The sequence below is a fragment of the Microtus ochrogaster genome, chromosome 4 (assembly GCF_000317375.1).
Source record: "Microtus ochrogaster isolate Prairie Vole_2 chromosome 4, MicOch1.0, whole genome shotgun sequence".
NCBI lineage: Eukaryota > Metazoa > Chordata > Mammalia > Rodentia > Cricetidae > Microtus > Microtus ochrogaster.
The window spans coordinates 27,745,814-27,758,461 of record NC_022011.1 but is presented as its reverse complement, the minus strand read 5'-3'; the positions used below and the strand labels follow the sequence as shown (position 1 = coordinate 27,758,461).

Genomic DNA, 12,648 nt, shown 5'->3' with positions numbered 1-12,648 from the left:
TGAGTTCGAGACAAGCCTGGTCTACATGAGATAGTTCCAGGACAGACTCCAAAACCATAGAGAAACCCTGTCTCGAAAAAAAAAAAAAAAAAAAAAAAAAAGAAAGAAAGAAAACACAGAGCCGGTAAACCACAGATAGCTCGTGGTTCTTAGCTGTCAGTGGACAAGGGGTACTGAAGGCAGGTGAACAAGAGTCCCCTGCTGCAGGGAGGATGCATGGGAGCACTCCACTTTGTGTGCAGTTTCCTATAAACCTGACTCCTCTAAACGCTATCAAAGTGGGGGGGGGAGACAAAAAAGGATGTTTAACTGGGCCTGTGATGCATGCCTTTAGTCTTAGCACTTGGCAGGGAGGTCTCTGTGAGTTCTGGGCCAGCCAGGGCAACAAAGTGAGACCTATAAATACAGGCTCAAAACAATGTTAGAGAGGACTGTCAAAAAGATGGACATAACACCAAGTTGGAAGGGGAACATGTTAGGGGAAACATGGGGAGGACAAGGGCATATATATTCCATGACATACATGTATGAAATTCTCAAGAATAAAGAAAATTATAATTAAATAAAAAAAAGATGGATATAGGTGCTTGCTGCCAAGCCTGACACCCTTAGTTTGATCCCTAGAACCTACATGATGGAAGAGGTCAACTCCCGTAAGTTGTCTTCTGACCACCCTGTATATGCTGTAGGACCTGTTTGTGCACACACACACACACACACACACACACACACACACACACACACTGTGAATGTAAAAAGAGAAAAACCCACAACCCCTCTTCCAAAAAAAAAAAAAAAAGCCCAGGACCAAAGAAATGAAACCTCGTGTTGTGGTTTGGTCGGCAATCAGGGCTGGAAAGGGCTAGGATGGCGTTCACAGGGAGAGCCCAGGGCAGGCAGAAGAGATGGGTCGGGCCTAGCTCCGGGTTCACGTGGGGCTTGTACAGGCTTGCTATGCCAACAGGGCAATGACTGAGGAAGGCTGGATGGGAAACTCATCAGTGTGGGCTGTGCACACATTGATGATGATGACATCACGGATTGTGTTCACACCGTCTAGGAGCACAAGGTGTCTCCTTAAAAATAATCACACCCCCACACCATTGCCCCAAGACAGTGGTGGTGGTGGCACCTACTCTCAGCATGACCACTAGCTTAATTTCGCCTAATAAACAGTGTTTACTCAGAGAACCCATCAACAGGCAATCACTGACAACACTGCCCACCTGATCACTGTCACTCTCTGGCTACCTCTCCACTCACCAGGTTGCTATGGATGCCCAGGGCCTAGTCATAGTGATACAGAGTGTTACCTGCTCACCAATAACATCCAGGAATTGCCCCCGTATTTATTTATTTGAGACAAAGTCTCACTATGTAGCCTAGCATGGCCTCAAATTCAATCCCCTGCCTCAGTTTCCTGGGTGCTGGGATTATAGGAATAAACCCCCAGGCCAGGCTTAATTGTGACTTTAAACACAGCTTCATTCTAACTACACACGCCCTGCTAACTCTGGGACACCACATCCCCAAGATAGTGCATCTTACAGCCAGGAAGGTTCAGAGTCTGGGTTTAGGTATAGCCTAGGTGTGGTAGACAGATGTGTGCAGGTTCAGTGGTGGGGTACACCACTATCTCTGGGGTACTCCCTGCTTGCTGGAGGCCACATGAGAATGTCAGAGAGGGCTGGAGAGATGGCTCAGTGATTAAGAGCACTGGCTGCTCTTCCAGAGGTCCTGAGTTCAATTCCCAGCAACCACATGTGCTCACAACCATCTGTAATGAGATCTGGCACCCTCTTCTGGCCCTCAAGCATACATGCAGGCAGAACACTATATATATATAATAAATAAATAAATAAATAAAGATTTTTTGAATATGAATACAATATTCTGTTTGTGTGTATGCTAGCAGACCAGAAGAGGGCACCGGGCCCCATTACAGATGGTTGTGAGCCACCATGTGGTTGCTGGGAATTGAACTCAGGACCTTTGGAAGAGCAGGCAATGCCCTTAACCTCTGAGTCATCTCTCCAGCCCCCAATAAATAAAATCTTTAAAAAAAAAAAAAGGAGAATGTCAGAGAGATGGTGTGTAACTTCCCAGGCTGCCCTGTAGTACCCATTCTGCAGGCAAGCAAATAAAACACAGGTAGGATAAGGCCCATGCCCCTCTGACCTCCTGCCTACACCCAGCCAGGCCTTCTAGGAAGGGACTGACCATCCCAACACAACACTCACTCTCTGAAGCCCAGGGCCCAGCCAATTTGAAAACTGGAAATGCTTGTCTTGAGCTGCAACAGGACATTATGAAAACAGAAGGCAAAGACTAAACTTTCTCCTGTGACAATATCATCTTCCAGCAGTGGTCTCAAGCCCTCATCACCTTGGTAAGCCAGCCACGTAAGTCCAGGAGTTGGTCTTGGGGCTGTAGGTCTCTACAGAAGACAGTGCTCCGTTCTCGTTCCGGCCACCAACAGCTACCAGCATGTCTTCAATGGAGGCCAGGTAGAAGTCCACACGGCGCTGGTTCATGGAGGCCACCTGTGGTGAGGACGAGACACCTGACGCTTCCTTTCCCAAGCCCTGGCACCATGTTCCTCCACTGAGTCCACAGAGCCAATGGCCCAGGCGGGCCAGACAGTGGCCAGATGAGCTGGGGAGAAGGGCCTGGACTTGAGGAAAATGGGGCGATACTAGTAGGGATTCTGAGAACCCTGTGCTTCCATCAGACCTCAAATCCTCAAGAGGTGCATGGGCCACACCTCCTGAAATTGGTTTGGCCACATGGTCAACCTCATGGACTGGCATTATGCAAGAAATTAATTGACTTTCTAAAATTAAAAACAATTCAGTCTCCTATGTTCTTCTGATCTCCTCAGACACCAGGCATGCATATGGTGCTCAGACATACATGCAAGCATAACACTAATGCATATAAAATAAAATAAATAAATCTATATAAGACTTAAAAGTTTAAACAAAAACCAGTTTTCCATTCTTCCCCATCAGGGATTTCAGCAGACTGGGCAATTTCTTACCACTGAAGCACAATTTGGTTGAGATTTTTTTAAAATCAATACTGATCTATTGTCACCATCCATGTTAACAGAACAGAAAGTGACTATGGTGGTTTGAAAGAAAAGGGAGGTGTGGCTTTGTTGGAGCAGGTATAGCCTTGTAGGAAGAAGTGTGCCTCTGTGGAGGTGGTCTTTGAGGTCTTTTGCTCAGTATCACAGTCTCTTTCTTGTTGCCTGCAAGATGTAGGACTCTCAGCTGCTACCCCAGCACCACATCTGCCTCTGTGCCACCAGGCTCCCCGTCATGAGATAATGAACTGAACCTCTGAAACTATATTCAAGCCACCCCAATTAAATGTTTTCTTTTTAAGAATTGCTATGGTCATGGTGTCTCTTCACAGCAATAGAAACCCTAAATAAGACAGAAGTTGGTACCAAGGACTACGGTATTGCTGTTATAGGCTTGACTATGTTTTAGTTTAGAGTAATAAGGACTTGGGACTGTGGATTTAAAAAGCAGTAGAATGTTTTAACTGCTGTTTAATGGGCCATACTAGTAGGAGCATGGAAGCCAGTGGTGCTGCGTATGATTTGATGAACTATGGGGTACTCACTCAAGAGGTTTCAGAGGAAAAGAATTTTAGTATGTTGCTTAGAGATCATTCTTGTGATATTCTGGGGGAAGAAAGTGACTGCTTTTTACCCTTGTCTGAAGAGTTTGCCTGAGGCTAAAGTAAGAGTTTTGGATTAATTCAGTTGGTAGAGGAAATCTCAAAACAGCCTAGTATAGACTCTGTTGTGTGGGTATTTGTGGTAACTCTAATGAAGTTTTATAATGAAGCCAGGCAGTGCCTTTAATCCCAGCACTCAGGAGGCAGAGGATCTCTGTGAGTTCAAGGCCAGCCTGGACTACAAAGTGAGTTCCAGGACAGCCAAGGCTGTTACACAAAGAAACCCTGTCTCAAAAAAACCAAAAATAAATAAATAAATAAGCAATAAAGCTCACACAAAGGTGATCCCAGCGCTTGGGATCACACACCTTTAGTCCCAGCACTAGGGAGATGGAGACAGGAGTGACATGACTGGGTGGAAAGAAGAATATACGGCAGGAGGAGACAGGAGCTCAGGGCATTCTGAGGTTTGGTGAAGACAGATGCAGTCAGAGGAAGAAGTCTGAGGAGATAGTCTGAGGACAGGATCGCCCCTTCAGTCTGAGCACTGATAGAGGTAAAAAGAGTCTGGCCATACTGTTTCTCTGATCTTTCAGCTTTCACCCCTAATATCTGACTCTGGGTTTTATTATTAATATCAGCTAGAACTTGTGCTACAATTGTGTATATCTGGGTGTAGTGTGTGGCATGCATGCTATGCCACGTATGTAGAGGTCAGAGTCCTAAGTCACCTTGCTGGCCCAGGCTAGAGGTTTTTTAAATTTTTACTCTTTTAATTTTTTTTGGTTTTTCAAGACAGAGTTTCCCTGTGTAGCTTTGGCTGCCCTGGAACCCAATCTGTAGACCAGGCAGGACTCAGATTCACGGAGGTCCTCCTGCCTCTACCTCTTGAGTGCTGTGATTAAAGGCATGCCCCCCCCTCCAACCTGGTCAGGCTAGAGTTTTGATATTAGAACTGAAAAGCCATCTGGAATCTATTTTGGTTGTTTTTGCAACAAGGTCCCCAAACTATTGCCCAAGCTCACCTGGAATCACTACATAGCCCAAATTGGCTTCAGACTTGTGGCAATTCTCCTGCTTCAGCCTCCCAAATTCTAGGATTACAGGAGTGAGCTCCCGTGCCTGGGAGACATTAAATTTAGCAAACCCTGAGGCAATTAGTCATACAGAGGTTGAGCATAAAGACATTTCAGTTGGTTGCAGTCTAGAGAGGTGACTGCAGAAGGGGACACTTCACTTCATCCATACACATGCCCATCAACTCAGGTACCACCCTCTTAGCCCTACAAGGCCACAAGCATATAGAGGTAGAAGGTGAAACTTGGGAAAGACAAGGTGGCATCTTGAAACTCCTGAACGTTCAGTAGCTCAGTATGGTGGTTTGAACAAGAACAGCCCCCGTGGGCTCATAAACTCGCATGCAAAATCCCCAGTCGGTAAACTGTTAGGGAAAGATTAGGAGGTGCGGCCTTGTAGAAGAAGTGTTTCACTGGACGTGAGCTTTGGGGTTTTAAAAGCCCATGCCAAGCCCAGTCTCTCTATCCGCTGCCTGTGGATCAACATGTAAAGCTCTCAGCTATTGCTCTAGTACCAGGCCTATCTGCTTTTGGCCATGATGATAATGGACTAACCCTCTGAAGCTGGAAGCAAGCTCCCAATTAAATGCTTTCTTTAAAAATGTACTTATTTTATATTACTTGTATGGGTGTTTTGCCTGCATGTATGTATGTGTATCCTGTTTGCTCATGGAGGTTAGAAGACCTCAGATCCCCTGGAACTGGATCACAGATGTTTGTGAGCAACTGCGTGAGTGCTGGGAACTGAACTCTGGTCCTTTGCAAGAGAAACAAATATTCTTAACCAACCGAGCCATTTCTCCAACACCCCACCCCCCCTTTTTAAAGAGTTGCCTTGGTCACAGTGTCTCTTCCTGGCAACAGAACTAAGTCACTCAGCTAGGGTGTGCTAATGGGGCTGATGTCTGGGCTCCACAATGACCCTAAGTTGCATGGAGCTTTGTGGCTTTCTGAACATTACTTCTTAAATATCTCCACAAGAGAAGCCTGATGTGGGATTTCCCTCTGTATGCTTGAATACCATTAATGAATAAAGAAACTGCTTTGGACTTACAGCAGGGCAGAACTTAGGTAAATGGGAAAGAAAGAGCTGTATGCTGGGAGAAAGAAGGGTGGAGTGAGGGAGAAGCCATGGAGCCGCCGGAGACAGACGTGCTGAAACTTTGCTGGTAGGCCACGACCTCGTGGTGACACACAGATTAATAGAAATGGGTTAAATTCATATATAAGAGTTAGCCAATAAGAAGCTAGAGTTAATGGGCCAAGCAGTGATTTAATTAATACAGTTTCTGTGTGATTATTTTGGGTCTAAGCTAGCCAGGCAGCTGGGAAGAACAAGCGGCCTTCTCCTACAGAAGCCGAGCAGAGGCTCTGAGGCACGGGGACCTTTGCTTGGCTGAGGCCCATCATGGAGTCTGGAGCAGCCATTGATACTTAATAGCTGTTAGTTGTAATTCAATAAGACTGAAAAAGTGCACTGGCCACATTTGAAGCCCTCAATGGGCACAGAGGGCCAGTGGCCACTGTGCTGGAAACAGGAGCGACACAGAATAGCCCCATCAGGGTAGAAAGTCCCAGTGAAGAATACCGCTTTGGGCAGTAGCCAGCCCTTCAGATGGTGGTTGCATGGCTCCCCTGACCCCTACCCTGGTGTAGGCATGAGGAAGGCAGCAAGGATGCAGACTATCACTGTATCATCCCAGTTCTCTCGGAAGCAGGGCAGTCATCAAGGCGTCCGAACAGGAAGCCATGGTGAGGTTAGGGAGCTGCAAAGAGGGAGGCCTCAAGAGAAATGAATTAATTTGCTTTAATCTCACCTTGATCCACTGTTTACGGCGGGGGTCATACCTATAAAGAAGGTTGGAGGCTGCATCCCCTCCGTTGTCTCTCGAGAAGCTGCCACCAGCAATGAAGATGAAGCCCCCCAGCACGGCAACACAGTGGTGGCTCCGGCGGGCAGGCAGGGATGTCTCCTTCACCCACTGTTTGTTCTTGGTGTCTAGGAAGCAGGTGTCATCACTCAGCTCCAGACACCGCTCGGAGACCTCGCCACCCACAAAGAGCAAGCACTCCTCAGAACGCAGCTCCGTTCGCTTTGTCTGCAGGACAGGCTGTGCCACCAGGTTGCTGTGGTAGTTCAGGGCCTCCTCCACAAAGCCCTCGCCATCAGCCACACTGGGCAACAGCGAGCCCATGGCCAGCTTCACACGCTGGAGCAGGATGTCCTCAGGGAAGAGGGGGAAGCGGATGTTTTCGAGCACCCGGCAGGTGTGCGCCTCGCGCTCTGGCTGCTGGGTGAGCCACTGCAGAGCTGCCTGCAGCAGGTCATACTCCCAGGTGTGCTGTACGTGGCCACTGCTCAGGTAGACACACAGCTTCTGCACAGAGACGTTCTGCAGGAAGTCAGGCGTGAAAGACAGGGTGCTGAAGTGGCTCAGGACAAAGCTGTCGATGAAGGCATCCAGCCGCTTGAGGCTGTAGATGGAGGCCAGCTCCTGGAGGTAGAGGTAATTGTCCTCACTCACCTCCTGCTCCAGGTACTCACAGCAGAAGTCCACCACCTTCCAGATCTGCAGCAAGTGCGCTGTTTCCAGGATGTAGTCAATGTTGTTGCCGTCCAGCTCCAGCTCACTGCTGTAGAGGAAGTCCACCACGGCCTTGAGCCCCACGTAGGAGGCGCCGACCAGTTCCACCTCCTTCTGGAAAGCCTCACGCATGCCCAGCGTGAACATGGAGTTGAAGTAGTCGCTACAGACAGCCAGAAGGTTGCGGTGGGCGGGCACTTGCTGTTCTTCCACCACGAGGACCACGTCACAGAAGAGGCCATGCAGCCGCTGCTCATTCAGCCGCTGCAGCACTGTGGTGGAGTGGTCAGCCCAGTGGTACACCTGCGCGAGAAGAGAAGCCTGTGCATCAGGAGAGAAAGCACAGGCCTGCTGTCCACGGCCTGCAGGGACCACAGTCAGCCCAGAGGTAATGACAATTGCTATAAGATGGAATAAGAGCCACGGAAGTAAACCCGGAGCATCACAGGGGCATCTGAGAGCATGCTTCTCCTCCCTTCTTGTCCTCCCTCCTGCAATGTTTTATAAATTTGGCTGGGTGTGCTGGTACATGCCTATAATCTTAGTACTCAGAGGCAGAGGCAGTTGGGCCTCTGTGAGGTCAAGGCCAGTCTTGGTCTACCTAGAATGTTCCAGACCAATCAGGTCTACATAAAGAAACACTGCCTCAAATAAAATGAAACAAGAGAATAAAATATTTATTAGCACACAGGCACACAGCACAGTGTGAATGTGGAGGTGAGAGGCCAGCTCTCCTTCCAGTTCAGACATTCAAGGCAGGGAGCTCAGGTTGTCTGTCAGACTCGAGCAGCAAGTGCTTTTACGTCTAGGCAGCTCGCTAAATATAATTCCTAGAAACTGTCTGCTTGGCAGATCTCTGTGAGTTCCAGGCCAGCCTGGTCTGCAGAATGATAGTTTAGGACAGCCAAGACTACACAGAAAAACCTTGTCACGAAAAAGCAAAGACAAAAACAAACAAACAAACAAAAACCAGAAACAACAACAAAAAAAAAACTGCTCGCGTGCTTTCTCTTTCTCCTTTATCATTAGGAGTCTAAGAGCTTCCTCTCTTCTGTCTTCTTTCTTTCTTTCTTTCTTTCTTTCTTTCTTTCTTTATTTATTTATTTATTTATTTATTTATTTTCTTCTACTAGGTCTTGATAGATACTTTGTAAACATTTTCCCATCAGGGGAGTGCTCCTGCACCCCACCCCACCGCTTAAGTTGGATGGACTGAAGTTAGAACTTCAACTCTGCATCCTGCCAGCTGCGTGGTCTCAGGTTAGCTAGCCACCGGCCCACTTCCTGGCCTTTTTCTTTTCTTTTTAAAATGTTACTGTTATCACATTTATTTACTTAGGTTTTTTGGGGGGGAGGGAGAATAGTGATATGTGCCACTGTTTACATATCTCAAAGGATAACTTGCATGAATTGGCTCTCTCCTTTCACCAAGTGAATCCCGGGGTTTGAACTTAGGCTGCCAGGCTTAGTTGGCAAATTCCTTTACCTGCTGAGCCTGTTTGTCCTGTTTGTTTTTATTGTTGTTTTTTTGTTTGTTTGTTTGTTTGTTTGTTTTGTTCTAAGACAGAGCTCTCTGTAGCCCTGGCTGTCCTAGAACTCACCCTGTAGACTCAGAGATCCACCAGTTTCTCCTGGAGTTAAAGGTGTGTGACATCCCTCCCCTCCACACATACACACAGGCTGGTTTTTGGGAGAGGATTTTGCTAAGTAACTCTGACTGGCCGGCCAGCCTTTACTCACCCGTACTTATTATATAGGCGGGCTGGCCTTAAACTCTTGGTTGTTATTTATTTATTTATTTATTTATTTATTTATTTATTTATTTATTTATTTATTATGTATACAATATTTTGTCTGCAGGCCAGAAGAGGGCACCAGACCCCATTATAGATGGTTGTGAGCCATCACGTGGTTTCTGGGAATTGAACTCAGGACCTTCGGAAGAGCAGGCAATGCTCTTAACCTCTGAGCCATCTCTCCAGCCCTCTTGGCTGTCTTCTTGTCTCAGCCTTCAAGTGCTGAGATTACAAATGTGCACCCTGCCCACTGGGCATGGTCATTCTCCCTGGATTCTTTCCCGACTCGCTGAGTCTGAATCTAATGAAACCAGCTTGATGTGGGCTGGTGGCCAGAACCCAGGGAGTCCATACTTGTTCATTCTTGGGGTCCCAGGGAGTTGGACACAAACAGAGAAGTGATCCCCGGTGTCCTAACATCAGGAAGACGGGTCCTATTTTAAGGTCAGAGGCTGGACTCTCCATGAGACTTGCATCGTTGGTAAGGCCCACATGAAGGCAGAAGTCCCTTGGTTCTTTTGTCCCACCCATCATGGTGATATGGAAAATGGAAGGAGCTATACCCAGGAGCGCCTCTGCAAACCCGCAGGTGGATACAGTTAAGGAGACATAAGACGGAGGCAATAGGAATCGATACCACGGGTGGAGAGGCACTGCCCACGTTACCTTTGAAGATTCGCTGATCTTGTATGGCCGAGACACTCGCATCTGCTTGCTTGCCTCCATTGTGAGTGATTCCGGACCTACAATGAGAATAGCATTTCTGAGCATGCGCCATTAACTCCAGGCTGGCTGTTAGCTGTGGGGCCTGCAGACAGACACCACTGTTAGCAAATGAAGAAACCATCCCGTGAAGGAGAGAGAGAGAGAACGAGACACTGTGTGTAAAAAGTCAGGCTGCTGTAACTGCTTAGTGTGAGATCTGAGATGGCAAATAGAATTGAAGGAACGAAAACAGAAAGCCCTCAACCACAAGAGTCTCCTATTAACTTGAAGGGTATCTCATGACCTGGTACACAGGACAGCACACAGTGCAAAGTCTGTGTGTGTATGTGGGGGAATCAGCTGTTTTTTTGTTTGTTTGTTTTTTTAAAGTTGTTTTATTTGGGAACTGTGGGGTGGAAGCTAGGTCAGTTGCTCTTTTCAGGACTTTGGATATCTGTATGGATATCGGAGTTCCTGGAACTCTGAGCCCATTTTATGGCATTGGCTCAGTGCAAGGAGACAACTTCCTTTACTAACCCTTAATTCATGACCCTGTATGTCTAAAGTGTGGCATCTCACAGCATTTAGTCTGTGTTTTATGCTCATGTTTTTTCCCCCTTAACTTTAATTTAATTTATTTTGTGAAAGCCTGGGAGAGTTAAGCTCTTTTTTCCATCATATGGGACCCAGGGATTGAACTCGAGTTGTCAGTCTTGGTGGCAAATACCTTTGTCCACTGAGCCATCTTGGAGCCAGGCTTTGGGGGACTTTGAAGACTAGGAGGGGACACCCAGGAAGGAATAAATCTGTTGGGTTAAGCTTAATTTGACTCAGAGAAATTCTGCTCAACTTGCTTCTCTAGCTGTGGTCAGAAAGATTCTGTTCGTGCTTGGAGTCTATGGGACTCCCTGCCCCGATACATTGAGGGGTAGGGGACAATGATGGGGAGGAAGGGAGACACACTGACACGGGACCACTGCAAAGAACCTAAAGTCAACACCTGCAACTTCCCTACAACGGCGCCCACAGAGAACCGAACCTCCATCCATCCTTTGGGAAGACTGGAAAGGTGCAGACTCTCGCTGGTCTAATTAACAGCCCGTAAAGACGAATCTGTCTTAGCCAGTCTCACTGTCTCCACCTCATTTCCTTACGAAACCAACTTGGGCATAACACATAGACCGGGATTGGGGTTCGGAGAAATTTCCCCCGGTTCTGCTGAGTCCATAAGAAGAATCATTTTGTTATCTATTGAAGAAAGAGTCTTTGCTAAAGCAGAACAATGTGCTAAGAAGTCAGCGCGATTAGGAGATAAACAGGGAGAGAGAGGGGGCTCCAGTGTTCCCACGGAGGAAGAAATCAGGGGACATTCCATTCTGTGCGACTCTCCCTAGGAAAGAAGAGAGGAGGGAATCTTTCAGAGCAAACTAGTAACTTTGTGTCGAAGCTGTCCCCATGCAGGGACTCTGACTGTCTCCGGGTTGCTGGAGGCCCAGAGAGAAGGAAAGCAGACCAGTCATCAAAAAAGCACCTACTCACTACATACCCCTGGCTCCCTCGGTTCACCTTGGCAGACAGAGACTGAGTAGCATTGTTCCCACAGTGAGAAAATCACACCCTGGCTGGACAGGTGGCTGAGGGGCCCGCCCAAGGTCACAGAGAGGAAAACACAGACACCTTCTCTGCCCATCTACTACTTAGGGCGACCAGCCAGGTCTCTTGGTTCCTCACAGTCTGAGAGCGTACTTTTCTAGGCCAAGGGATCCAGAGAGAGACAGCGCGCTCCAGTGCAGGGCTCGCCTTAGTCTCAGGGACGTGTCTGTAGCAGCTAGATGCGTCCAGGGCTACGTGCAAGTAGATGAGGTGAAGGTGCAGAGCCCCCGCCCGGGGTCCCCGGGATCCAGCACGCAGCACAGGCTACACTCACCGTCCCGGGTCCCGCCCGGCAGGCGCTGAGGCGCTGAGGCGCTGAGGGAGGCGTGGGTCGCACCTGTGCACCCACGAACCCGAATCGCGCCCACTTGCAAGAAGCTACCAGAGCAGCGCACCCTGCGGGGCTACGGTGCCCGCCCGAAACGCAACCATCCCTCCGCTAGGAAGTGCAAGCCTGCACTGTCAATGGCGGCTGAGGGGCGGGGCCTGAAGGCGGGACGAGAGGCGGGGTCTGCAGGGTGGAAGGCGGAGCGTCGTCTGAGTGGCGGGTCTGTTGGAGACTAACAGGCAGGAGGGCGGACCTCAGTTTTAGGGGCGGGAAGGTGTCTGGAAGAGGTACCCAGGGTTTCTTACTATTGATCTCCCTTAGCCGCACCCCAGCTGTCTCCTAGGCAGGCCAGGCATGCTCCGCAGAAACTTTCTGGCCCCCACGTCCCGGGCTCCAGGACACGAGGTGGCTCCGTGGTACAGACCTCAGGGCGTGTCAGGGGTTCCGGGATGGCTGTGCCCTCCTTACCTTCTCTCAGGGGCAGCATCCCTGAAAGCATCCCTGCACCCTGTGTCCTGCTTTCTGCTTCTCCTTACTGTTTATCCCAATCTATTACTGTTACGGTTTTTTTTCTTTTTCTCTTTCTTCCCTCCCTCCCTCCCTCCCTCCCTCCCTCCTTCCTTCCTTCCTTCCTTCCTTCCCCAGGACCTCAAGCACCACTGCCCTCAACTTATTTATTTTTTTTGGTTTTTCGAGACAGGGTTTCTCTGTGGCTTTGGAGCCTGTCCTGGAACTAGCTCTGTAGACCAGGCTGGTCTTGAACTCACAGAGATCCGCTTGCCTCTGCCTCCCGAGTGCTGGGATTAAAGGCATGC

At 48.6% G+C, this 12,648-nt stretch overlaps 1 protein-coding gene across 1 annotated transcript in view; it reads right to left on the bottom strand.

Moving 5' to 3' along the window:
- Klhl36 (kelch like family member 36) overlaps positions 1–11,965 on the bottom strand; it is a 13,141-nt gene extending 1,176 nt beyond the window's left edge. Inside the window, exons 1-4 of the mRNA XM_005345758.2 lie at positions 11,780–11,965; positions 9,814–9,890; positions 6,584–7,654; positions 2,386–2,543 (exon numbers count right to left, since the gene is read on the bottom strand). Coding sequence (XP_005345815.1) covers positions 2,386–2,543; positions 6,584–7,654; positions 9,814–9,873 — 1,289 coding nt within the window. The 5' untranslated portion in view covers positions 9,874–9,890; positions 11,780–11,965. The remainder of the gene's footprint in view (positions 1–2,385; positions 2,544–6,583; positions 7,655–9,813; positions 9,891–11,779) is intronic.
- Positions 11,966–12,648: the final 683 nt, after the last annotated feature.